This window comes from Seriola dumerili, unplaced genomic scaffold (genome assembly GCF_002260705.1).
Source record: "Seriola dumerili isolate Sdu_G_001 unplaced genomic scaffold, Sdu_1.0 BDQW01001124.1, whole genome shotgun sequence".
NCBI lineage: Eukaryota > Metazoa > Chordata > Actinopteri > Carangiformes > Carangidae > Seriola > Seriola dumerili.
Window position 1 is genome coordinate 1,841,326 of NW_019175379.1, and position 27,397 is coordinate 1,868,722.

At 39.5% G+C, this 27,397-nt stretch overlaps 2 protein-coding genes across 3 annotated transcripts in view; one reads left to right on the forward strand and one right to left on the reverse strand.

The window, feature by feature from the left end:
• Positions 1 to 7,547, reverse strand: part of mettl4 (methyltransferase like 4) — a 19,653-nt gene extending 12,106 nt beyond the window's left edge. The window contains exons 1-7 of the mRNA XM_022767098.1: positions 7,043 to 7,547; positions 6,079 to 6,144; positions 4,799 to 5,159; positions 4,544 to 4,613; positions 4,179 to 4,353; positions 3,981 to 4,087; positions 3,796 to 3,887 (exon numbers count right to left, since the gene is read on the reverse strand). Coding sequence (XP_022622819.1) covers positions 3,796 to 3,887; positions 3,981 to 4,087; positions 4,179 to 4,353; positions 4,544 to 4,613; positions 4,799 to 5,159; positions 6,079 to 6,144; positions 7,043 to 7,273 — 1,102 coding nt within the window. The 5' untranslated portion in view covers positions 7,274 to 7,547. The remainder of the gene's footprint in view (positions 1 to 3,795; positions 3,888 to 3,980; positions 4,088 to 4,178; positions 4,354 to 4,543; positions 4,614 to 4,798; positions 5,160 to 6,078; positions 6,145 to 7,042) is intronic.
• smchd1 (structural maintenance of chromosomes flexible hinge domain containing 1) lies at positions 7,543 to 27,397 on the forward strand. Of its 2 annotated transcripts, none has more exons than XM_022767096.1 (47): positions 7,543 to 8,044; positions 9,602 to 9,677; positions 9,856 to 10,014; positions 10,141 to 10,223; positions 10,348 to 10,481; positions 10,959 to 11,073; positions 11,205 to 11,324; positions 11,482 to 11,648; positions 11,748 to 11,841; positions 11,945 to 12,161; positions 12,251 to 12,362; positions 12,825 to 13,005; positions 13,114 to 13,311; positions 13,423 to 13,536; positions 14,052 to 14,158; positions 14,413 to 14,495; positions 14,642 to 14,755; positions 15,116 to 15,193; positions 15,308 to 15,427; positions 15,529 to 15,673; positions 15,847 to 15,949; positions 16,236 to 16,308; positions 16,715 to 16,854; positions 17,978 to 18,106; positions 18,230 to 18,454; positions 18,696 to 18,838; positions 19,082 to 19,167; positions 19,250 to 19,368; positions 20,583 to 20,744; positions 20,838 to 20,966; positions 21,103 to 21,182; positions 21,308 to 21,465; positions 21,584 to 21,699; positions 21,783 to 21,844; positions 22,017 to 22,104; positions 22,266 to 22,397; positions 22,546 to 22,692; positions 22,773 to 22,899; positions 23,588 to 23,707; positions 23,873 to 23,952; positions 24,064 to 24,186; positions 24,356 to 24,537; positions 25,768 to 25,877; positions 26,422 to 26,492; positions 26,576 to 26,744; positions 26,845 to 27,003; positions 27,092 to 27,397. In XM_022767096.1, exons 1-47 carry the CDS (start codon positions 7,874 to 7,876, stop codon positions 27,163 to 27,165), a joined length of 5,895 nt encoding a protein of 1,964 aa, XP_022622817.1. In that variant the 5' UTR covers positions 7,543 to 7,873; the 3' UTR covers positions 27,166 to 27,397. The 2 variants fall into 2 exon arrangements, with proteins under 2 accessions (XP_022622817.1, XP_022622818.1); XM_022767097.1 differs by having other exon boundaries at positions 20,847 to 20,966.

A 27,397-nucleotide genomic window follows, 5' to 3' on the forward strand; every position in this document is an offset into this window, starting at 1 on the left:
ACGCTTCTGTAATAGCAAACAGCTCTCTATGACTGTAGGACTGCTATGTTGTGATTCCAGACGTTTGACGGGGGGTTTTGCTCTTTCCCTCAGGTGACCACATCTGGACAGTTTGTGTTTCCACTGGATTCGCCGCACAAGAAGCCGTATGAAGTGCTGGTCCTGGGCCGATATCGTTCCTCTGCGGATACCTCCATAGGTGTTAAAATCTTTGACTTCTGTCTTTCAGTTTTACGCCCAAACCCAAAAATCAAAATCATATTTAGTCTTGGACTTGTTTCACTACTTTCAGCTCCTCAGAGACGCCAGAGGTTCCCGTAGAGGACTGCCGCTTTGATCGTCAGCGTCCCATCAGCTCTCCACTCCAGAAGCCCTCACTCTCAGGTTAATATCTCCAAATACATCAAGTACATACTGTTCTGTTTTACTGTGCCAGCAGAGGGCAATGCTGCAACATCAGTGATTGTTATCAGCTCCAGCGATGAGCTCTAAATCCTGCTATAGCCTGCACAGATGCAAAAGCAATGGTTCTTAAGCTTGAATCAATTCTTCATGGGTGCATAGCTGAAATTTAAATTTTTGATTTTCTTCCAGTTCGCAAGGCGACAGCAGTTACATACAAACTACATACAAAATTATGACTACAATGTGTTTTTGTGTGAGAAATTAATGCATTTAAGTAATAAATTATTGATTTATTGCATTATTTAAGTGGATATATCACACTTTTTGAATGTATAAATACCTTTTCCACTGCAGAAAGTTGGCATTTTCTTTTGGAAATGCTTACAGTGGTTGCAGATGGTCATGTTGGAGGAGAGAGCACTGCTCAAAGACAACATACAGGGTCTCTACTGTATCCATAATAACCACAGGGCTTGAATCCTCAACCAATGACAGGTTGGACTTCGTGGAATTTGAACCTCTGCTGCTCAGATGTCTCAAATTTATACTGTTTGCACTGGTTGTGGTGTGGCAGGACTTGACTTCAGCACAGCTCCTGCTACTTGGAATCAATGTAGGACCTTGACAATGAATATGCAGGGACTCTGAATAAGAGAGGCTTGACGTCATATCACTCCCTCTCAGGGGAAACGCGATTTATTGTGCAGTATGGAGAGCAAAACATGGCCAGTGTTTGCCAGTGCCCTTTCAGGAGCACAGAAAAGCCTGCACCTCATGGAATTGGCTGGATATTGTACAAATACATTGATTTAAAATCATAAAGATGCTATTGTGGAGCTGTGATACCATAGAGATTAAGTAGATTAGTATACAGATTGTGCTCAGTCTCCATGTGTGATTCTTTGTTCATTGCAAAGCCTCTCAGCAGTTTTACCCAGAGCTGGTTTGTTTATTCCAGTCACTTCATTTGTTGCCGTGGAGTTTTTTTTTTATGCACACAATATTTTTATTTATACTTGTCAGATGCAGAGACTGAGTTGCACTAATGATTAAATACAAAATGGTCGAAAAATATCTATTTGTGGTGCTTTTTCGTTGTAATTTAAAATTAAGATTTGCTACTAAATGGCCGGAATGAGCAGCATCTACAATTAATATGTTTCAACTCCAGTTACTGTCCCTCTTTGGTTATTCTGCCAGAAGTGAGAAGCCTCTGTTGGCAGTGGGTGTGGCTCAAATCTGTGAGTGTAATAGTTAAGAAATTGCAGTGTGGCATGAACTATTAGGAGAGCTTGACCCAAATCTTGTAGAGCTGCCAAATAAAAGCAGACCAGATTATTTTATTTAAGATGATCATTTACACCTAGAGGCTTGAGGGCTGATTTTTCTTGTTCTTTTGTTCACTCCTGCAATAGATAATGCAACTGTTAGAAATTACATAAAGTCCCCACACCTTCATTGCTCATAACTTGGCTGTACTGAGCGGTCACGTCGAGCGTGTCAGGTCTGCTCGAGCCAGTGGGCAGCCTCGACGGCGTGAAGCCACAACCCTCAGACCCGCAGCGCTGAGAAAACCCTGACCCACTTCTGTTCCTCTCTCAGATGGGGCTACTGTCATAGTTAATAAAAACCACACGTCTTGTCAGAGCAAAGTGCAAACACTTATTTTTTGCAGCTTGACCATCTGGCAACGATGTGTCGTATCCGTAGTGGAGTAATGGTGTCCCTTATCTCTCCATAGCAACCACGAATGTCAGTGACAGTAGCCCCATCTGAGAGGGGAACAGAAGTGGGTCAGGGTTTCTCAGCGCTGCGGGTCTGAGGGTTGTGGCTTCACGCCGTCGAGGCTGCCCACTGGCTCGAGCAGACCTGACACGCTCGACGTGACCGCTCAGTACAGCCAAGTTATGAGCAATGAAGGTGTGGGGACTTTATGTAATTTCTAACAGTTGCATTATCTATTGCAGGAGTGAACAAAAGAACAAGAAAAATCAGCCCTCAAGCCTCTAGGTGTTAAATGATCATCTTAAATAAATAATCTGGTCTGCTTTTATTTGGCAGCTCTACAAGATTTGGGTCAAGCTCTCCTAATAGTTCATGCCACACTGCAATTTCTAACTATTACACTCACAGATTTGAGCCACACCCACTGCCAACAGAGGCTTCTCACTTCTGGCAGAATAACCAAAGAGGGACAGTAACTGGAGTTGAAACATATTAATTGTAGATGCTGCTCATTCCGGCCATTTAGTAGCAAATCTTAATTTTAAATACAACGAAAAAGCACCACAAATAGATATTTTTCGACCATTTTGTATTTAATCATTAGTGCAACTCAGTCTCTGCATCTGACAAGTATAAATAAAAATATTGTGTGCATAAAAAAAAAACTCCACGGCAACAAATGAAGTGACTGGAATAAACAAACCAGCTCTGGGTAAAACTGCTGAGAGGCTTTGCAATGAACAAAGAATCACACATGGAGACTGAGCACAATCTGTATACTAATCTACTTAATCTCTATGGTATCACAGCTCCACAATAGCATCTTTATGATTTAAATCAATGTATTTGTACAATATCCAGCCAATTCCATGAGGTGCAGGCTTTTCTGTGCTCCTGAAAGGGCACTGGCAAACACTGGCCATGTTTTGCTCTCCATACTGCACAATAAATCGCGTTCCCCTGAGAGGGAGTGATATGACGTCAAGCCTCTCTTATTCAGAGTCCCTGCATATTCATTGTCAAGGTCTTACATTGATTCCAAGTAGCAGGAGCTGTGCTGAAGTCAAGTCCTGCCACACCACAACCAGTGCAAACAGTATAAATTTGAGACATCTGAGCAGCAGAGGTTCAAATTCCGACGAATCCAACCTGTCATTGGTTGAGGATTCAAGCCCTGTGGTTATTATGGATACAGTAGAGACCCTGTATGTTGTCTTTGAGCAGTGCTCTCTCCTCCAACATGACCATCTGCAACCACTGTAAGCATTTCCAAAAGAAAATGCCAACTTTCTGCAGTGGAAAAGGTATTTATACATTCAAAAAGTGTGATATATCCACTTAAATAATGTAATAAATCAATAATTTATTACTTAAATGCATTAATTTCTCACACAAAAACACATTGTAGTCATAATTTTGTATGTAGTTTGTATGTAACTGCTGTCGCCTTGCAAACTGGAAGAAAATCAAAAATTTAAATTTCAGCTATGCACCCATGAAGAATTGATTCAAGCTTAAAGCCATTGCTTTTGCATCTGTGCAGGCTATAGCAGGATTTAGAGCTCATCGCTGGAGCTGATAACAATCACTGATGTTGCAGCATTGCCCTCTGCTGGCACAGTAAAACAGAACAGTATTGTGCTTGATGTATTTGGAGATATTAACCTGAGAGTGAGGGCTTCTGGGAGTGGAGAGCTGATGGGACGCTGACGATCAAGCGGCAGTCCTCTACGGGAACCTCTGGCGTCTCTGAGGAGCTGAAAGTAGTGAAACAAGTCCAAGACTAAATATGATTTTGATTTTTGGGTTTGGGCGTAAAACTGAAAGACAGAAGTCAAAGATTTTAACACCTTATGGAGGTATCCGCAGAGGAACGATATCGGCCCAGGACCAGCACTTCATACGGCTTCTTGTGCGGCGAATCCAGTGGAAACACAAACTGTCCAGATGTGGTCACCTGAGGGAAAAGAGCAAAACCCCCCGTCAAACGTCTGGAATCACACCAACAGGTCACATTAGAGAGCTGTTTCTATTCAAAGCTTCTGTACCTTGACCCAGAACCATTCAGCTACGACCTCTATCCCCCAGTGTGGATACAGCTCATCACGGACGAAACGCAGGTGGCTGGGCCGGTTTGTGACCCAGGTGACGACTAAGCAGTTCGTGGACGCCAGTTGGGGGATAGGCAGCCGTTTCAGCTGTGATGAGGGCAAAGAACTGTATCTTTGTTGAGGAAAAAAAAAAAACATAAATAAAAAAAGATGTAATCAGTGTAAATGCATTCACCATACCGTTCTCTACTTCAGTATGATTCTTAAGATACGTCTGTACTGCCTTATGTACAGTAATACCTTGAGAGCAATGAAATCTTATCTTCCTTTCTGCTTTACACCTTCTAAAATAGCCAAATTACCTGCGACTCCTTTTCACAGACTTGTTTTCCCACGGTGGATCCATAACTATTAAGTCAAACTTTGTTCCATCTGTGTGAAAAACAAGCAGCTTTAGAAAACAGACACAACTAATATGCTCTCACTTGATGAGAATTCAAAGAAACACACTGAGTCACACTAGAATTATTTACGGCACTAAATTCAGAGAGGGTTGTCATGTTTGTGCCTCATGTTTCTCTCTGATTCAGACGCACTGTTCCACACATTGCACTCACAGTGGACTAGCGGCTGGATTCGTGTGAAATCAGACAGCAGGAAGGCTGTGTGCGGTGGTATTACATATTCCTCTCCCATTAATGTAACCACCGTGGCCTCGTCCTCCCTGTTCTCCGTTACCCGGGAGAACAAGTCAACATGCGATGTGCAGCCATCCTCAGCGGCAAGTGACTGAGTACGCTCCTCCTGCTCCTCCTCGTCCACTAGAGGAAGCTCTTTAGCCATTTCACAAAGAGCGGCAAGGCTGCACTCCTGGAGGGGCAGTGGCTCCGTCACCGTGTCCGTGGCTCCGGTCAGATATCCCAGGTATCGAGCAGAGTCCACCAAAGACTTGCTTCCCTCCAGGATGACAGACCTGATCTGCATCAGCACACATTACAGAGATTATTGTGACTGGGTGGTGTTATAAACTGAAAATATAAGGATTTGAGATTTGTGAGGCTTTATTTAAAATGCATGAAATTAAACTTGTAAGGTTTGTCAGTGCAGAAAGTAACATGGTCATTTACTCAAGTTTTGCACTTTTTTTGTTCAGTTCTGATGTACTTTAACTAACTGCTCATTTATTGACATTATTTAAAAACAAAAATGCAACTAAAAACTTTTTTATGTAGTATCATCCAAAGTGAGAAATTACTCTGATCAGGGGAAGCTGTTCTCTGCTGCCTACAACAGACATCTTCAAGGACTTTTGGGATCGCCAAATGTCCTTCTCACCTCTCACAATAAAAGTGTCAAAATTATCATTGGCCAGGCGAGGAAGCAGCTTTCTTAAACCCCAGAGACGCTGATGTTCTTACATGATAACAACATCAACTGCAGGACATTAAAGCCACTTTACGACCTTGTGGGGGGTCATCCTGGCTGTTAAAGGTACAAGACATACTACACATTCTTCTTGTCAACACATTATTACTACATTACCCACAATGCAACTCAGCTGCCGACAGTTCTGTTGAAGAGTAGGTGTGTTCTAATAGTGGCTAATGTAGCGTTGAGCTGCTGGCCTCAGGCGGAGAAAAGGAGCAGGCTACAGAGGTCTGGTGAGGTCACCTCTTTCTAACTCCACACCACCCATCTTCAGTCTTGTAGTCTACAGCCCCAACCAACTGAATAAGAAATGTGACTGCAACATCAAGTTTGATTTTCCCCAATCCAGTTGTTCTCTCTGTGACACATTCATTTCAGTGGTTTAATACGACCCCTGCTGACACAAATGTCTTTCTAAAGAAGATATATGCAGCTTGGACTTATATTTAGAGAATGAGAGTCAACCTACCTTCTCGTGAAAAGCTTGTGCATCAATTTCCCCCTGGTTGAGGTCACTGTGTTTTCGTTTCCTTTTCTGAAAATCATGTTATGTTATTATACACTGAGGAATGGAGAAGCACAAGTAAGCACAAGCAAAAAATTCAGGTACCAAACACGACCCAAATAGCTTCCACGTTTTTACTTGAGAATAAAAAACAAAAAATGTGACCTACAAGATATTTTCATTCACAATCATAACAGAAAAATAAAAACATCATTGCATTATGCTGCACTGATTTGAGGTTGGAAAGCTAGTTGCTCTGACTGACTATAATATATTGACATGCTGAGCAAGTCTATTTCCCTATGACCTGGTTTAATCTTTATGTGTGTAATTGTCCTTTGAATCTGTAAAGTAACTTTCTCCAATATGCGTTTGTAGATGTGTTATGTTATGAAAGAAATTAAATGTATTTAATCAATTTGGATTATTCAAACAAAATAAATCTATTCACACAAGATTTTTGCTCCAGGAATCAAAAGGTAATTGATGCTGTATTATTAAATATCTTATTCCATTTTAAGTAATTAACACCTAGAAAACTATGAGTCTGCAACTAGATAGATAGATAGATAGATAGATAGATAGATAGATAGATAGATAGATAGATAGATAGATAGATACTTTATTTATCCCCTAGGGGAAATTCATGAACTGACAGTTACTTTTATTTAAGTTTCATTTAAGAATCTGGTACCTGCAAATCTTTTTCAGAATTGTTGCCATAAAATTTCTGTCCATCAACTAATTGACTGAGCTCTACAATACTGGTTTCTAGAAAAATTGAAATTGCCACACATTTTTGCACCAGGGACCCTTAGGATGAACTGGTATTACTCAACAGCATGAGTACTTCGAAACTGTACTTTAGTACTTGTAGTTAGTTGCATTCCTCCACTGATGTAAAGTAATTTTGTGGCACAGGATTTACCTTTGATGGTTTGTTTACTTTCTGTAACATATCCGTGTTTCCTCCTTCCACAGCAACACTGGCATTCACACAATAATGGCTCTTTAAAATCTGAAAACACTGCCTTTTGAAACGACACTTGACTTGTGACTTTCGACCGTTTCTCCATCGGATGCAATGCGAATAGCCCTGATCAATGAGTGAGCATGCATTCAAAACCCAGCCTTCGCTGTTCTGGACCACCACGGCCATTGTGAAAATGGTTGGTTACAGCTAAAGCGATTCACATATCTGCATTACGTTCCAACGTAGCAAGCCACAACTCGCCCAGGGCCACACAAAAATAAATCTTAACAGCTCCGCTTTCCTAAAAACGAAACCAAAAGTACACGTAGCTCAAGACTCAGCAGTATGTTTTATGATTACTTCGCAGAAAAGGAAACTAACTGCGTTGGTCCTGAGCGGGCTTCCGTAGAGATTCTGATGCGTTGACGTAATGTTAATAGGATGGGAATAACAAAAAAAACAACCGTGATTCAGACTTGGGAGTGTTCGCACATTATTCCAGGGTAGTATTTTTGTAAAGCTCCTGTATAACGACGGAATGTATTGACTATTCTGCAACAGTTTGTTTCAACAAAGGAGGAGACGCTCGGAGTTCGGCATCGTCGGTTTAAACCATAGTTTTAAACGAAGGTGTTGAACGCAACACGAAGGACTCGAGGAGGAGTTAAATTCAGTTTAAAGGGAAATAAAGCCACTGCTGAAATCTTTGATACGACATTATGTCAAATGTGATACAGCAACTAAAACGACCGCAAACTTCGATATAGGCTACACGTAGCTTAGAAAATGTTGAACACGGTCGGTCAGCGTCCCTCTGCTGCGTCCTCCTGGCGGGAAGGAAGAGGACCGAGAAAGATTCGTGTTTATGACTGCCGCTTTGACAACAGAAAAGTTACTGGGACCGAGCTGAACACAAGTGGGCTGAACTTCAATACCTTTCTTCAAATTCTGCAAAAGGCAAAGTTTTCTAACTTTACTTTGGTTTTGGGGGGCAGTTTAAACATATTTTAAAGTTAGTTCAGTTATTAACCTTAAATTTAAATCTGGGGTCACGTTTCAACTTGATGCTTCACTACATCTTACAGCTGTACTAATTATCTTCCAATCAAGAATTTCAATAAAAGGGTTGTCGAAGAGTTTTAGCACATTAGCTATATAAAAGTCTTAAATTTGAATTTATTGTCTTAATTTCAACTTAAATATCGTCTTATATTTTTTTTTCACTTATATTTTGGTCGAAGTTAAAGGTTATTTACATTATTTACATATTATTTGCATGTGTAACATGCAAATAATATGTAAATATAAGTGAATACATTTACTCAAGTACTGTAGGCCTACATAAGTACAAATTTAAGTACAAATACTCAAGTATTTATACTTGAACATTTTCTATTTTCTATTACTTTGTACATTGTAAATACAACAAATATGAAGAGATTATGAAGTACGATGATTTGGTATAGATTAAACTACCCAAAAGAATATACAACCAGAGTTGAAACCATTTATCAATTAATCAATTAGCCAAAAATAATCATACAAACATTTCATAGTCCCAGCTTCTCAAGTGATCTGATTGACTGCCTTTTCTTTGCAATTGATTTATTTTCTATTGATTTTTAAGGATTTTGAGGTTTGGACTATTGTTGGACCAAGCCTGCTTTGTCAAAGTGTCACTTTGAGCTCTGGGTAATTGTGATGGATTTGCTAATTATTCAATTAGCACTCTATAAAATATCAGGAAACAATCAAGTTTTTTGTTGGAGCAGTTTTAGGGAGGTGTTGATCACTTCATGATCATTTTGTAATCGCACACAAACTGCATCGCAAACTACATCTTCCAAAATGTTGAATCAACACCTCCTCTAAAACAGTTCCAGCAAAAACTGAACATTAATCTTGATGGAAGTAGGATTTGTTGCAGGACAGTTGTGCAGGACTGCACTAGTTTGAACTATGTGTGCATAATGAACTGGCAGGTGGGTGTGTATGTTATGTGTCATTTGCCTTAAGGAAACACAACTGGTTAGATAAAGGAAGTATTCTGTCTGTGTGCCAGTCCAGTAAATTCTTTTTAAATGACTGTTTTGGAAACCATATGTATACTAAAGATCTGGAAGCCATCTGAATGTACATATGAAGGAATTACCATCTTAAATTTGATAAACATGTTTTTAATTAATGCTTAAAAATACTACGGGCCTCCTAGAGGGACATTCAGGGCATCTAACAAGGTTTTTGTCAGATGTTACCAACAAGCATCTGATTTCAATCTCTGTGTGAAACACTCCTTTTCTTGCCCTCATCATCCGCCTCTACTCCCTCTTACCCACTATTCCTACCTGTTTTTCTCATTGGGTACAAGTAACCATTATTTTCATTATCAGTGAATCCTAATAATTTTTTTCAATGGTCGTTTTGTTTTTAAAATATCAAAAAAAATTGAAAAATGTAACTAACTAACACAAAAAGTAACAGTTGGCACTCACTTTCACCATTTTTTTTGTACAGAAATTTGCAATCCGTTCACATGAAATATTTGTGCTGGCCACAACCGACAGAACTGTCCTGGACTTTGACAAATTTGGTGAGTAAATCAGTCCCTGTTGGTACAAAAGTAAACAATATGCTTCCATAAAATATAGATGAGAAAATTAAACCAATACATTTGAAACTATTGTTAAGTTGTACAGTAAATGTCATCTATAAACAGAGTTTTGCTGACCTCATTCTGAATTTGCTGATTACGACTGTTTTAAATGTAGAGAAGCTTCAGGATGGCAGTACCCTCTACTTGCTGCAGAGGGAGGACCAAGCTCTTCCAGTGGCAACGGAAGAGCACATCATGTTTAGGCCTCATTTTGATACGTTGATCCAGTGTGGGACATATGAGTACTACTCTAGTGAGGGACAGAATTCATTACGTAAGTGCTTACGCGATTTAAACATAAGTCATTAACTACTCAAGTTGGTATAATTCAGATGGACAGAGAGAATTAGGCTGTGTGGCATCACTCATAACTTGCTTCTTTTTTCTTTTTTTTCCCCAGCTTATGCAGTTGCTGAGTTGATTGACAATGCTCTGTCGGCTACAGCTAAAAAAACAGGAATTAGGACAATAGAGTTACGAATGGTTGGTTAAACAGTTGCATATCATTTGTAGACACATATTTGTCATTTGAACCTTTTGCATATTTTTTTACTATTAATTTAGCGGAATCTGCGATAGTGACTGACTTCTCTTTTCTATTGTCCAGCTTTTTGATGAAAGTCTTGGGAAGCCTGCAGTGATTGTCTTAGATAATGGATGCGGGATGACGTCTAAGCAGCTCAATAACTGGGCAGTGTACAGACTCTCTAAATTTACCAGGGAAAACAGCTCATTTGCAAGGTTGGTGGTCTTTACTTTAAATCTTCAGATTAGATGTGATTGTCCAAACTTCTGAGTGCCCAAGATTAGATTATTTTTATGTTTTTATGCTTCCACGCCAGCGACAGCGACAGCCAGGGCCGGAGGGACTATGTTTTCATGTTGTCCGTCCATCCATCTGTCCTATTCTCATGAATGTGACAGCTCAGTAATGCTGTCAGGGAATTTCTTCAAATTTGGCACAAACATTCACTTGGACTCAAGGGTGAACTGATTATATTTTGATGGTCAAAAGTCAAAGGTCACTGTTACCGGTGCACAAAACACGTTTTTAGCCATAACTCAAGAATTCACATAGCAGTTATGATAAAATTTCACACACATGACTAATATTTGATATGATTGTGCATAAACAGGGATGTTAACTGAAACTAGTGTGAGTGGTGGAGGTATATAACTGAAGAGGTAATTCTGGTTTTCGTTTTGTCTTTACAACAGTAAGCAAGAGGGGTATGTTCGGCCTGTTCCTGTCCCTCGTAGTCTCAACAGTGATATATCCTACTTTGGAGTTGGAGGAAAACAGGCTGTTTTCTTCATTGGAGACTCAACCAGGGTAAGCACAGAAATTAAAAAAATTTAAAAAAAATTTCAGAGATGCACTCTGATTCTAAGAAGACACTAAGATTCCCTTAAATTTTTAAATTCCATCATGTCAGTAAATATTAACATTTATTCAATTACTAGATGATCAGCAAACCAGTGGGCTCCCCAGATGTTCATGAGTTGATTCTGTCTAAAGAGGAATTTGAGAGAAAAGAAAAGAACAAAGAAGATGTTTACAGCGGGACCATCAGAAACAGGAAGGTAAACGCTCTATTTGAAAAGACTCTGCTCAGATTAAGTATTTGTAATTGTGACTTTAAATTAAGGCGATCATGATTTGGAACAGGTAATATGGAGTCCTCTGTGTTAACATCTCTGCTGTCTGTCCTCTGTGTGATGTCTCATTCTCCTCCTGCAGCCCGGTGACTCTTCACATGTGCATGAAAACGATCAGCGTTTCCTCCACGAATTAATTTCTGAGGAACCTGGGAAGCAAAGCTTCACAGCCGTGGTCATTACAGGAATCAAGTCTGAGCATATCACCTTTTTGAAAGAGGATTTCGCAAAGTGGACCAGAGAGTTAGCGTAAGTTCATTCACCCCCGCCATCCCAAACACAGTCCAAAGTCCCTTTACAGGGATTTTATTGAGTTCTAACTAAAAAGATTTTTTGCCCATATTTCAGTCACATATATCACTATTACATCCATGGAGTCAATGGAAATGACATGAGTCGCAATTCTACAAACTCAGATCATCTCCCTAAAATTGACATTCAGGTGAGGCTGTCGGTCTTAAACAGTTTAATTGATGATGAGAATGACGTCTACTCCACATCTTGCTTATGGCACGATTACTATTTGACTCTCCTCTTTTAATCAGGTCACCTTGCGGGAGAAGTCTAACAGATGTCCCCGTGTGATGAATCTCAGGGAAGTCGACGATGACATGCAGACTCTGTACATAAATGCTACTGCAGACACGTTTGAGTTTAAGGCCACCACTGGACAAGACAGAGGCACGGTGGAGGGACTCATTCGATATCATCCCTTCCTTTACGACAGGGAGACTTTCCCTCCTGACCCATATGCTGTGCAAGGTATTCAAACTTAGATATTGAACAAACTTTATGATATATGTCAGTGTTGGAGCAAATTGTAGATTTTATTTTGTTCCTTCGTTTATCAGCACCTGCTAATGATGAAGATGAGTCTGGAGTCCAGCATCAGGCAAGAGGAAAGAGGCCGATCTTTGAGTGTTTCTGGAATGGACGGCTCATACCTTACGGCAAAATTGATGAGTAAATACTTTTAATTATTTAGTTTTCTTTTTTTTTTTTTCCATTTTCATTGTAAAAGAATAAAAGGTAACTTAATTCCGCGATTGTAAAAGTTAATAAATGTTGTTTTTTCATTAGTTAGAAAATTCAATGTCACAGCAGGACAACCAGCTGGTTGATCCACTGCTTTGGTTCAGACTGAAAAACTTCAACAACCTTATTGTGGTAAAATCACTGGAGCTCCAGCTCCATATTAAGCATATAATTATGTGAATGGTAACAATGCTCTCATTTAACTCCCAGCAAGACGGCAAATAAACCTATTTCTCAAAATGTCAAACAATTATATTAATGCTACAAAAAGCAGGTTAGTGCTAACATGAGACACAAAAGCAAACCACTCCCCTGCTCCTACCACTCCCTCTCGCTGCCCTCTGTACGCCTTTGTTGGTCTTCTCATGTCTTGTTGTATATTTTTTACAGGTTTCAGTGGTGTACTCAGAAAGGAGCAAACGATGTGCCCGATGAGTGTTTCAGTCGGTTTTCGGGGGTGCTTTTCACTGATGACAGATTCCAGGTCACCACGAACAAGCTCACCTTTATGGACCTGGAGATGAAAGTGAAGGGCAAGGACACTATCTTCACACGTGTCATTAATGGACAGGTGATTGTGTTCTAGAGTCTCTCTTCCTCCTAGTAGTCATAAATCTCTATTTGTTCTAATGCAGCTTCAAGCCATTTCTTAGAGTGAAAGAGCTGAAACTTTCCACAGGCACAAAGAAGTACCATTGAGAAGGACTTCAGGAAGTGGCTCCAAAACTGTCACAAGAAATGGGACAAGCAAGTGAAGTTCCTGGGCTTCAGGGAGATCATAACACGAAAAGATGTGGCCACTAAGAAAATGCAGCAGCCCTGGGCGACATTTTCCTCCATCGAATTGGACGGCAAATTATATAAAAAAGACCAACTTGTGAGAATCTCTTTGTTTTGTTTTTACAGAATGTACTGTATATGTGAACACGTGTATTTTGATGATTCTGTATTCTACTGTATATTGATGCCTACTCACGTCTTCATACAGGTGAAGTCTCAGAAAACAAACCCCATTCATCATGGCACTGTGGTTCGGTTTTTGCTGTACGGAGATCACAGGAACGATGTCTTTGCCACAGGAGGACAAGTTGAAGTGTGTCTGGTAAGAAAGGAATTATGGAGTGTGTTTGCCTCAGGGGTTTTCCTTGCATGTCAGTCCTTTCTGCCTCTTTATCCCACTGTCTCTTTAGACAAAAGAAATCTGCTTAATAAAGGCAAAACTGACAAAAATCCTAAACTGGAGGTAACTGCTTAAAGATTTGGTAACTCAGAAATTATGTCCTGTAGTTTAACATCTTATAAAATAAGAATCTAGGGTTTCTTCATACTGTATTTGCGCTGGTTTTGATAAATATTCAGGGTCATCTACATGATTCAACATAAAAAAAAGTTTTTGCCATCATCCTATATCTAATATCCTACAGCGGCTCAGTGAGAATACAGACTTTCTCATCTCGTGCAACAGAATGAACATTTTAAGAGTTTTTTTGTTTGTTTTTTTAGAAAGCAGATATGATACATTGACAAGTTGTAAACACGACTTAGTTTTTTACTCTCATTTTGTATTGTATTGAGTTTGTATTTTACATGAGATTGACAAACAAATTTGCTTCCTAGGAACCCAAAGCACTTTATGGCATGACCAAGATCATACCCATTTCCAAGATCGACAGGACCGTCACTGATGGCGCCATCAAGAAAAACATTGAAAATGACCTCGCCAAGTGAGTAAGCAGCTTCGGGAAACGGTCGTAGCATCAAGCATCTAATGTGTGCTCTGGTCTACAGTGCATTTATAACACAAAGAACAACCACCATATGCGTCTTTACACAGCACAAAGAGCAATCACTTTCTTTGGATGTGATTCAGTGCTTATGAAGTTGTTATCAGTTGTGTGTCTATTTCCCTGCCCAGATGTTGCTGTTAAAGCCTGATGGCACTTTATCAACTCAAGTTAATGATACGTTGTTGTTCCAGGCTTCCAGATAAACTAAAAGTGGACTGGCCAGACGGTAACCCCTGGCCCCAGAATGCTGTCCGTCCAGCTGGGATGCCGTTAGGTAAAACGGTGCATCGTCTGCACACCACACCAGTTCACATATCAGTCATCAGTTTGCATCAAAATGTGGTAATACTGAAAAATGTCCTTTTTTATGGAGCCAAAACGTCATTCTGTGTGTTTTGTACTTTTACTTTGACATTGCAGGGGCGCTCAGAATCGAAATTCTGAACAAGAAGGGAGAGTCAATATCCAGGATGCCAACAGTGGGCCAGTCGACAGTGATAAAGCTGTGTATTAAACTGAAAATAGTTCAGCATGGTAAGATCATCTGTGTTGCCAAAGAAAGTCTTCAGGATGTCATACTCGCAAATAGATGTGTAAAAGTAAAAATCTGTAACATAGAATCTTCATTATAACTTTAGGGGTTTTGTTATTATGGTTTTAAATACCATTTACCTCTTCACAGGCGTGCTGTTTTTACAGACTCACTCATTACTCAGACTATAAAACAGTGAAAATGCCTTTTGTCGAGTCAAAATAATCAATATAACCTTTTTGTTTTGCCAGGAGTTTGAACCCTCAAAAAGCCAATTAGATAACAAAAAAGCAGCAAATACACATTTGTAAAGTTGGAGCCAAAGAATTTTGTAATAAGCTCTTTTTGCCTTTCATATGTAGGTCCTAAAACAAATGAAGATGTTATCAGTCTTGTGGCCCAGCATTCACCAAAGTGGGGTTTCTGGTTCAGAAAAATTGGTATGTTTCTTTTTAATTGTCATTTTTTTCTCAGTTACTTATTGGCTGGTCTGATTTTTTTTATCTGCTTAAAAAAAATAATTTATCATTTTCCAAACATTTCATCTTTGGCAGAGAATCTGATCAAACCAGGGAGGTATACACTGTTTCTCAGCACCATAATAAGTGAAAGTAATGCCACCGACTTTGGAGGCAGAAACCTCCCAAGCTACGAACTCAAGTTCACCATCAAAGGTAAAGGAAACAGGAGCACAGAGAGTTTACTGTCCTGTTCATTATTATTATCCTTTTCTGAACGTCCAATCAAACACTTCTGCTTCTTTTCTCCTTCTCAGAGGGAAATGCTGAGAGTTTTGTTACGGGTACAGTGAGCTCCACTCTTCACGTAGGGACTCCATTTGACATTCCTCTACACTTAAAAGATCAATATGGCAACTTGACAATGGGTTTTCCCGATCTCCAGCCTGTACTTAAATGCAGGTGAGTCACTCCACTTTGTTTGTGAAAACACGTATATGTAACTATTTGCAAGCTTAAGTCTACATGAATCGTTCACCAGCTAACACATGAAAAGGTTTTTATCAAAAATCTCATCATGTCTTTAATTTGCCGGATGTGACAGTTGCTTTAACATTACCATTGTCAACTTTTAGTGACCTGGATCTGAGCTATGATGCAGTGAACAGCAGCGGAACCACATATATCATAAAAGGCGTCAAAGCAAGAGGAAAAGTCCTGACTTACCAACAATCAAAGGTTAGAAAAAATATGCTCCTCTCAGAAGACATACTAACTTTGCCTGTCTACTAGAAAGGTTGATGGAAAAGCTATAATCATTTAATAATGGAGGACATACATGAAGGATTTCTGAAGCCCCTTTTACACTGGTCAAAAAGCCCACTCACACCTGCTAACATCAGGCTTTTTTAGGCAATGTGAAAGGTCACAACTCATATTACATACAAAGTTAGAAAATTTAAATATCACTTGTCAGCTGTTCATCCTCTGTAATTTTTTTCCATCCCATATTTTTATTTTGCAGACACATGAGCTGAAAGTGATTCTGCCTGGCCTGAAAAAAGACACGCAGACTATCAAGATCAGTCTCCTCCCTGGTAAGAAAGCATTTATTCATTTCATACAATAAAGTAGCTTTCAAATTATTCATGATGAGAAACTCGGAGAGGGAATTGTTTTGATGCAGAAAACGGTCATAGACAACAAGCAGATTTCTCACTTTTGTAGAGCTGAAACATAAAGAAACTTTTAAAGCGAAATGCCAAACATTTGAGAATGTACTGTAAATTAAATGTATTTGAGGTCTGGAAGCATTGGTTGGATAAAACAAGCAATTTGAGTTGTCATTTTGGGCCCTAGGACATTGTAATGGACAAAAACATATTGCATCACACACACAAATGTGTTTATTTGTGGCTGAGAGTCTGAACCCGTCTGACTCTGCTGAAGATTTCTCATCCACACATTCAGTAGTTTTCTCAGATGCATTATAATGTTTTTCAGGTAATCCACATTCACTCCATGTGATGACAGAAAACAACCCTGTCATAGTAGAGAATGGAAACCCAGTCAAGTTTAATGTTGAAATTCGTGATGAGGCTGGAAACATCACTGCTCACCCAAGACAGACGGTTCACTGCAAGGTATGGCTGTGCAGTTGCTTGGAAACGCAACGCGTTTGTGTGAGAGAGGGCGAGAGTGTGAAACCTTTCTCAACTACAAAAGGAGTATTTTGATTAATCACACCATAATTCAGCATCCTACTACATATATTAAACTAAAAAAATATGTTGTCTGTTTTTGCAGCAGTATTTCAGTTCCTCTGGTTCAGTAAGAGGTTGTGTGTCTCATGAGAGTCTTGTGTCTCCAGGGTTTATCTTGTGTGTTTACCAGCTCAAGAAAAACTCCCAGCAGGACCCATTAAATCTCAATGAACGGCATCTTAGTCCTAGTCATCATTCTAATAGAAGACATCAAAAACAATATTGTTTTTCATTCCAGGGAACAAAACACACATGTGGTCAGAATTGCTGTTATTGTGATTTAAATCTTACAAATTAAAAAAAAAAAAAAAAAAAAAAAAAAGAATCCCAAACTAAACTAAATAATACTTTGGTCTGCCTTCAATTTGTCTTGATTAACTATTTTTTTAGGAAATTATATAATTTATGCAAGACAGTTGTTAAAAATCTAACCTGCTGGAAATGGAAACATGGATTAGTTTGTCCCATTTGGACATGAATCTTCTGATTCTTAGCTATGTTTTGAGCGCGGTAGAATTCAGAATACTCAGTCAAAGATTACACCAAGATTTCTGACTTGGTTTTTGTTTTTTAGATACAGAGTTGAGATGAGTGCTAACTCCCAGCCTTCCTTTATGCACAAAATATATCTCAGCTTTGTCTGCATTTAGCTGAAAAAGGTTCAGGCACATACGCTCACATTTGTTCAATGCTTGTGCAGAGAGAATCTTTGCAAATTACTGACAGACAGGTAAATTTGGGTGTAGTCTGTATGATTATTATAGTTAATGTGGTTGTTCTCTATAGTGCAGCCTAATAGAAGCATGTAAATGTTACATAGAAGTGGACCAAGGATTGAGCCTTGAGGAGCTCCACACATCATGTTGCTCTGTCCAAATGCATAAAGAGCGACTAGTCTTATCTTTCTAACCCTAATCTTCCAACTTTCTAAATTTGATTAAACATGAATAAATTTAGTATGTTTTGTTGCTTAATCCTCATCCCTTCCTATGTGGATTTCCAGGTCCAGGGCCTTCCACCAGCAGTAGTTGACTGCAGCAGCACAGGAGCTGGACAGCTTTTGACAAAGCCCATAAATGTGAAAATAATCCAGGGAGAACCACAAACACTCAAAGTTCAATTTGAGGTGCCTGTAAGTAAAAAAAACAAAACAAAAATAGACTTCACACTTAAACACTTAATGCTTTCTCTCTAATGTAACATTCTCTGATTAAAACTTCCAAATGTCTCCATTCCTTCTCCATTTTTCTACCAGAGTCAGAAGAGCATAGCATTAGTTGTGAGGGAGCTGAAGGTGATGCCCAGCACAAGAGTCTCCCTGATAAAGATCTACAGTCGAGAAGACAAGAATCTGGTGCTGAAGAACGATGAAAGGGTAGAATGGCTGGCCGGAGGGTCACTGGAGGGTCTGTTCTATAAGCTGTATGATGAGGCTTGCAGAGCCGTGCCCCTCACTGCTGAAATAGCTTCTAAGATCAAGGTGTGTCTGACATCTATAATGCAATGTATTCCTGTTGTTGTTTTTACTGTATCCTGTCATATTAGTATGGAGATGCTTGTTTTGCAAATTTCAGAGCTACTCTCGGTTTGGTTGTGGGTGTGTGTGTGTGTGTGGGGGGGGGGGGCATTTCTACTATAAATCACACATTTAGGAGTCATTTTATCTGAACACTGCCCAGCTTATCACTGACTTTTGATTGTTTACTGTGTTTGTGTTTAAGGTTAATTGGAAAAGCGAGGTAGATCTGAAATATTTGCTGCAGGGGAAACTGCCTGATATAATGGTCCCCACGCAGGTGCACGAACAACGCTTCTTCCAGGTGTCCTACCAAGACCAGAGTGTGTCTGTCTCCTTTACTATAATGTAAGCCACATACACAACTCAAAGCTGAGATTGCAAGCTCAAAGGAAAAGTTCACTTTGGGAAATTTGCTTGTTGGGTTAGAAGATGGATACCACTCTGGAAACAGAGGGTTTCCAGTCTTTATGCTAAGCTAAGATACAGTAACTGTCTCCTGGCTGTAGCTTCATATGGACACATTTAACATTAGATACATTCATTTAACAAGAAAGTAAAAATCAATATTGTTACTTGTTTTGTTTTTAGACCTCGTCCAGATGAACCACATCGGCTAAAAGCAACTCTGCCCCAAAGCACAGTGAAGCTGGGTGAAACTCTCTCTGAAAACATCAGTGAGTATGAACCTGATCACACAAAAATCATACTTTTTCAGAATAGTTTCACACTAGATGACACAATGTTTTCCTCATACAGACTTGGAGCTTGTGGATCGGTTTGACAATGAAACCAAGAGGCTAACCTCCATCTGTGTAAACCACATGACTGTGGAAGCTGAGGGGCTGGATGAATCAGCCATCACCTTTACATGGCAGGTAGGAACAGAGATAGTCACATTTAAAACTAAAATTAGGAGATTAAAGGAATTGTTGACCCGCCCCAAATTGAAATGTAGTCGTTCACTCATTCTGTCTCCATCCTAGCTTAGTTTTTTTTCCCCAAACAAAGTAATTTTTATGTATTTTAAGAATAAAAATTCAATTAAAATAACTAATAATAATTAATAGCTCATAAAGAGTATTCCAAATGTTTTGCAGCCAGTTGTGGGTCCAAATGTCCTATATATTTTCCACTATATAACAATGAGAGGTATGAGGCATACTGCAGTTCCTCCTTTCTTTTGCACCCTGATCTCTTCACCTCTGTCTCCTATCTAAACTCCAAACCAAGTAACCAAGGTAGTAAAACTTTGCACTTTGCATAATTGCACTGATAAGGAACACCTCCTAAAATTAAAAGAAGAAAGTGAATATTCCTTCTCTGCTTAAGCAGCGTGGACAGGGAAGTGGCTTTGTGGTAGAGGGCCAGCAGTTGAGTATGCAGTCATTAGAAGACAGTGTGTTCCCCCAAACTGTTGGCAATGGCCAAACAATGTGCCCATGAGCTGTAAAGTTTGTTTGAACTTGTTAAAACTAAGTTATGTAGCAAGCAAGCAAGCAAGCTCCTGAGATACCTGAGGTGCACCAGGGTGAGCGATGGCTTGAAAAATATAAGACGTTGACACCAAACCTCACAGTTTTTTAACAATACCTAGGCTGGGTCACCAAAACCTAGTATGGCTCAGGAAGGGAGCAAAGGAGACAGAGAGCAAATAGAGAATTAAAAGATGTTTGTTTATTTATTTGATAGGGACAATGCATGTAAATGAACATCACTTCAAAATACACAATGTAAACATGCCAGATTGTAGCAAAAATGCTCATTTACAGCCGTAGTCCCAAGGCAGGTAACATAAAACAAAAAACATTACAAGACACAATACACTCCTACAAATATGAAGTACACAAACAAAAAGAGAATACATTTTGGTGCATACGGCGGTAAAAGTGACCACAAATCTGTTTTAACTTAAGCCAGTGTTTGAGATGTGTCTTAAAGGTGTGATATGTAAGACACTCCCTTATTGCAAGTGGGAGCAGTACGTCATTCCAATATTGATAACCCACTGACAGCACAGATTGTCCAAATGTGCTGCACCTATTGTACTGCAGGTTGATGTAAACGTCCTCACTCTGTGTGTTCAAATCAGGAGGGGAATAGTTCTGTCAAGGTGACAGGAATACGTTTCCAGTGTGGGACTCCTGGCTGGAGAGAGATGTGCTTCACCTACCAGAAATATGTGGCGTGTGTCAAGGTAGAAGTGACCGCTGGAAACCCTGCACAGCTTCAACTAGTCAGTGGGCCAGAGCTGGTAAGACAGACTTATCTCACAGCTGTGTATTTTTTTATGTTCAGCAGGTCCAAATGACAATTAAAGCACTTTTTTTTTTTTTTTATGTGCAAGCCTTTGCAGGTGTTAAATGGCCACGGCATCCCCACGCCGTTTCTTATCCAACTCTCTGACGAGTGGGGAAACCCGTCTTCAGACCAGAGGGTTGTGGTGGAATTGTGGCCCTCACCACCAGCACTGAAGGTTAGCGTGACAGGGGATACAAACAGCCCAGGCCTTGTACATTTACACATTTTTAGTAACTGATGTCACTGATGGTCAGTAACCGATGAGTTGGACAGAGTGATTTAAATGTCATGAGATCTTCTTGTTGTTCTAGGTGACGGCAGCTATTACTTCACAACCAGTGAACTTAGAAGGGAAAGCCGCTTTCACTGTTTCTAGTGTGAACGGACCAAAGTGAGTGTTACAGTACAATAATCAATAAGCTTTATCTCAAATCAGTGAGTTGATTCCTGAAATTAGGCACAGCTAATGTCCCACCAGTTACTATCGACAGTGTTGTTACCCTGTTGTTCCACCAGGGGGTACTATCAGCTGGAGTTTAAAGGTTCCTTCAACAACAAACCCATCCCTGGTCCATCGGTGAATCTCACCGTTTTACCTGATCCCAACAAACCTGTCAGCCTGTCAGTGGAGTATGACACCACTGCCATGTTTCCAGCAGGAGGCTCATTCCCAGGTTTGCATTTGTACCTCTTCTCTCTTCTCTGACTCAACCCTGATTTGTTTCACCTTATGCAGCTGGTTTAATCTCTGTCTTTGCAAAACTAAGAGCAGCTGTGTGTGTGTCTGTTCAGTCTTCTCTGTCACTGTGGTGTCTGATGAAGGAAGCCCGATGACAACTTTTAACCCAGCTGCTGCATCCATGTGGCTGTGGGAGGGAGTGCCGTTAGGAAAAACTCCTCCACAAACAGTGAGTGATTTGCTAACAGACAGAGGGACCGCCACTGATATTTATTTGCCTTTCTTTTAACTAATATTTATTATTCCCTCTAGGCCACCCCGCTGGTGTGTAGTAAATCCATGGAGAATGAAAGGAAAGACTGTTTTCACTTTAGGTAAGATGCTGGCACATCCTGTTTCTGTTCTGTCCTAGTTGTTGCAGGATATTTAAAGGAATAGTTTGACATTTTCGTTAATGCACTTTTTTGCTTTCTTACATCGTTAGCTGACCAATCAAATGTCTGTATGGTAAATATGTAAATACTGTTTTTGCCTGTTTCATTGCAGAGATAAAGAAATCCCAGAGCGTGCTGGGAAACACATTGTCCAGTTTTCTCTGCGCATCGACGCAACAAACTACCTGTACAGTAATCAGGTCGGTTGAACCTACAATCTGTACACTCAAAGTATATGGATACTATATTAAGCATGTGGAGTTGTTATACTCATTGTTATTCAACAGGGATGTTGTACAGGGCTGTAGGTCATAATCCCTGAGAGAAATGACTGACCTCACCACTGCTTCCTCTCTCCTAGATTACTCTAAATGTGGTAGCCAATCAGCCTGTCAAACTGGCACCCGACGCCCAGCCACCAGCCCCATTCGTTTCCTGCTGCACGGACATTGTTAACCGAACCTTGGTGGAGAACATGACTCTGAGGATAATGGTGAGTTGACCAGGAGCTTGTCAGTCTTTCATCATTGATGTTTATGTATTGTTAGATATATGAATTTTAAATCTGTGGTATTGGTGGTTTATCAGCTGGTACATGTGGCCTGACTTAACTCAGACTGAGTTGCCTTGATCAATTCCAGGACTCGTATGGAAACCCAGCAGGGCAGGATCTGGGCGGGCAGGTGGTTGTTTCTATAACAAGCTCTGGCAACAAAAACCTCCCTCTGTTTGAAGGCAAAAGGAGCACACATCGTATTAGCTTGGCAGAGGGACAGGCCCACATCTCTGTGAGTAACCGTTCCTCTTTAGAAGATTTATTGTGGCATTTAAGGGCCCTGCGTATGATAATTGTACTTATTTTCCACAGAGGTTGGCTATCATGGAGAACAGCCCTGGTGAGGATGGCAGTGCATACACCCTCTGCTTCCAACCTCAAGTGTCAATGCTTCCTGTGCCGCTGTTTCCCTTTGAGCTCACCTTTCATTTTTACAATGGTATGATGTTCTTTTTATTATTCTTTAACAAAACCCTGCAGCTGGGCTGAAGTTTGTACAACCTAACTTTGAGTAAATAAATTTAACATTCAACATATTTTATCAGTTTAAGACATACATCTCTTAGTAAAATATCAGTAGCCTAATACAATGGAGGTGAATTTAACAGCATTAAAAATTGCATTTAAAGAGGAACCTTTCTTTCTAGAAGAAGAGTCTCCATTATTCTGAATCAAAAAACTGCTGTCAACAGTTTTCATGTGGACTTTTTCTTTGGTAAATGTGTAGTTCAGACACAGTGCTGCAGACCAGAAACAAAACTCAGTTCCCCTTCATTGTATTGGACTGGTAGCAGTAAATTATCTAAAATGTAAGTCATTCACTAAAATAAGGAACATTTACTTTAACATTTTACTTTGACATCTCAAAATTAAAAATACTCCTGGGGGAAGGAGACATGGCATACACATGAACATACTTGTGAACACGGATGAATTGTATTTTGATGCTTTGACACCATTGTTATTGAAACTTACATGCCGATAAAACGGCCTCTGAATTTGATGAATATCTTAAAAGGTTTGAGCAAATAAAACCAAAAATAACTGCAAAGTGTGATGTTAGATTCCCAGTTTGCTTTATTTAACCTTTTTTAAGTTTGTCTCTTGTTTGTCTTTTTCCATTTTAGATGCATTGAGCCAACTGAAAATGAGTGAGATGTTAAAGAAGAAAACTGACCTCGCCACTTTTGTTACTGCACAAAATGACTTTTTTTCTGATAACAAGCAACTCCTCACTTTGCTAACAGGTAGGATTTCACCTTCTCTATCTTTTGTTTTGTTATTTGTTTAAATAAACTGATATTAAGTACAGGCATGTCTTCTGTCTGTGCAGTGTGCTGCCATGTATGTTTGTGTGTCTCTTCTATTTTGTTTCGAATTCTCTCTAATTGAAAGTGTTTCTTCCATACCAGATCAATACCTGACTGCAAATAACAAAGAGACTGAAGTTAGAAATGTGCTGAGTAACATGAAAATAGCACAACCCTTATCTGTAAGATTTCAATTCTATTCTCACTTTACTTTTCAGTATATGTAGAAACTGTGATCTAATCTCAATATATTTATTGGGAGATGATATTTGTGTATTTTTAATTCTTTCTAGATCCCAGACATTGACATATTCCTAAAAGAGAAGAATATAGAAGCTGATAGGATTCTGAAAATGCCCAGAAGAGTCTACTCTGTCCGTGACAACTTCAGGGGGCAGCAGGATGTTTTGGGAATGGTAATGTCATAGAAAAGGGACTTTTTTGTTGGCTTAGAACCTTTTTTAAAATGTGAGTCATTTAGGGAAACGGTGACTCCATGCAGATGTGTCCGAGCGATGTTTGGGCTAATGTTTGAGTTGTGTGAGGAAAGGCGATGGGTTTTTAAACTTTACTTTTTGAATGCAGGTTGGCCACTTGGCCTATGTGCAGGATGACGCTGCTGCGAGAGTCATCTCCTGGTTCATCAGGGGTGACATGGATTGTGTCATCACCAGAACATCAGAAGCAGCACGGAGAATCTATAGAGACACCCAGGGAAGGCAGCAGGTCATGCCCCTGGACAGCATTTATGTGCAACCACATAACAGGTACACAGTTTGAGTCGATGATTTTTAAAACAAATATAGTTCAAGGTCTTATGTGACACTAAAAAGCTCAGACAGTTGGCCTCCAGCAATTTAAAGCTGTATTTGTGTGTTCATCAAGCCTAACACCTTGTTGGTATTATACCTTCATGCATCATCATTCATTTCAGTTTTGTTGTTGGCGTCTGAGAAGCTTTCCTGATGATATTCCTGTGTGTCTTTGATTATAGTCTCCTCCAAGCCTTCCAACAACAGTAATTTAAAGATCTTGAGCAGCACCCAGTTGCACAGGCTGTCTAAAATTAAGCAACAAGGACAACTACAGTGAAGTCCTGCTTTCATTCACCCAGTTATTATATAGATTTCAATTCAATGGAAATTTTATATAAATTAATGCATGCTTTGAAACTTGGACAATATAGGGCAATAAAAAGTGTAAATATAAATTCTTTGTTATGATACAAGACTTAGTTTCTTTCTTTCCTTTTGGTTTACTATACAAATAATGGCGACTATAATTACTATAATCGTCTATGAAAGGGAGGAACAACTTCCTGCTGTTCTTTGGTGTTTGTGTGCTGATGACAGTGACCTAAAGGATTATACCTTCACTGTTGCATGTTTTAGCTTTTGATGAAAAACCATGTTCAGTTACAAAAATGTATTTTTCCTGCCATTAACAGCATTTACTTTTTGGTTTAAGTGAAGATTGGTTTAAAATTCAGATTTTTTTTTATTAATTGATTCATTTTGGCCTATGAAATGTCAGAAAATTGTCATAGTAAACCAATTGTTGTTAGCTGTTGGTCAGACAAAACAAGACATTTTGTAGACCAAATAAATATTTCATTATTTGAGAAAATAATCAGCAGATTAATCGATAATGGCAATAATCATTAGTCGCATCCCTAATGTAACTAAAACACTGCAGACTTGATGATTTACCATAGTGAATCTCAAGCAAGTTTGTAGAGTCTGCGAATTAATTATCAAAACATACAGAAATGAATGGTTGTCAACAGCTGCCCAGACGAGCAGGAAAAACATACCCTTATTAATTTAGTCTACTGTACATGATTTCATACTGTACATGATTTGTTTTTGAGGAGCTAAATCTTTCAGTGACACTAGTACCATCCTTTAAAGCAGTGAACAGTGCATGGTTTTATTTTGCTTCTTCTAAATGTCAGATCATCTCTGCAGTGTCTCTTCTAAAGTTTGAATTGCTTGCAGGCCGCTGCCACACATACGAAATGGCCACATGCTCTTTGATCCTCCTGGGAACCCGGTCCATGCCAGAGACCTCCTAATTTACCCCCACAACCAGGAGAGCTGTCACAAAGGTGAGCTTTCTTGAATGGATTTCCACTGCACAGTGTAACATTGCCTACGTGTTGTTTTTTCATCGCAGATTTATAGCACAAGTCCAGGGTTTCTCTGGTTTTCTAGAAGCTACCCAGGTCTCTTTGTGTTTGCTGTTGTTGGGGTATTTCCTTCATGCCCCCACCACTCCTGTTGAGTTTTGGGTAAATGGTTCCACCTGGTATCCAACATAGGAAATCATAGGATATGAGGGGTCCCTAACAGGGGGCCCCTTCATGGGAGCAGAAATTGGGCGTCTTTCACAGCATTAAATATTTTTTTTATTGTAGTAATGATTTTCTTTTTCATAGGTAAGAAGTTGGTTGGGTCTGTTGATTCAGGGTATATATGGTTTAATGTAAGAGATAAATATTTGGTTACAAAATCTTTAAATAGCCATCTTGATTACGCTCTTAACTCCCCTTTAATCTCTTAAATTTTTCAGTAGTATAAGCAGTAAAGTTTAAATGTGTTTAAGTTTGTTAAAACATGTCTAAAGGTTTTCTGCTTGTGCTCATTCTGTAGTGTTTAAAAACATCCTTGGAGAGACTCTTCTGATTGATGACTTGGAGTCTGCCAACAACTACAGACGGGTGGTGAGTGATGCTTGCTGACAGAGCAGTGCCATAGACTAACTGGCCGACGGTTGTTGTTGCTCTAAATGTGCTGTCGCTTACAGGTGGTGCAGAACAACATGCATTGTCCCACCATACTGACCCGGGAGGGAGACTGTATCAGTGCCAAGGGCAAGTTCGGAGGCAAACAGAACAAAGCCCCACTAACTGGCGCATTGAAAATGTTTGGAGCCCCCATCCCCCAGCCTTACTACGCTGTTAAAGAACAAATAGGTGACATTAATTAGTCATTTTTTAAGTTTATTTTTATGCTTGTGTTTAGTCATATTGTGCTTTAATAGCTCTTTTTTTTTTTTTTTTCTTTGATCGACAGATCTGCTCAGTCAGTACCGGGCAGCTGTGGAAAAGAGAGAGAAGGCAGAAAAGGACCGTGAGGACCACTTACAATACATGAAGTCTCCTCAAATGAAGAAAAAACAAGAAGCTATGAGGGAGAAAATGATGCAGCTGGAGGCTCTTGAAAGACGACTTGGTATGTTTGTTGACCTGAGAGAAAAGGACGGCAGCTGTTTATTCTTTTAGAATTGTCGATTTCTAATTAGTCTTTGTTCTTCTTCTAGCGTCTAAATCAATGAAACGGGGTCTGGAGGATGCTGGTGAGCCTTCTGGCATCATTACAAAAAGAGTAAAATAGAAATCCACAAAAGAGGAAGATTAGTCAAACCTGAGCCAAGCCTTTTTAGTAACTGTTTTATTACTTTCATTTCATTTTGGAATTTTTAAGTTTTAATTTTCTTTATTTGTTTTCTTATGTTTTAAGTCTTTTCTTATAATCAACATTCCTCATACAATTATGTGCATGGCATGATGTATCTTAAAAAAATATCTGGATTCTGTGTATGTAAAAATATATGTACTAAGACCTA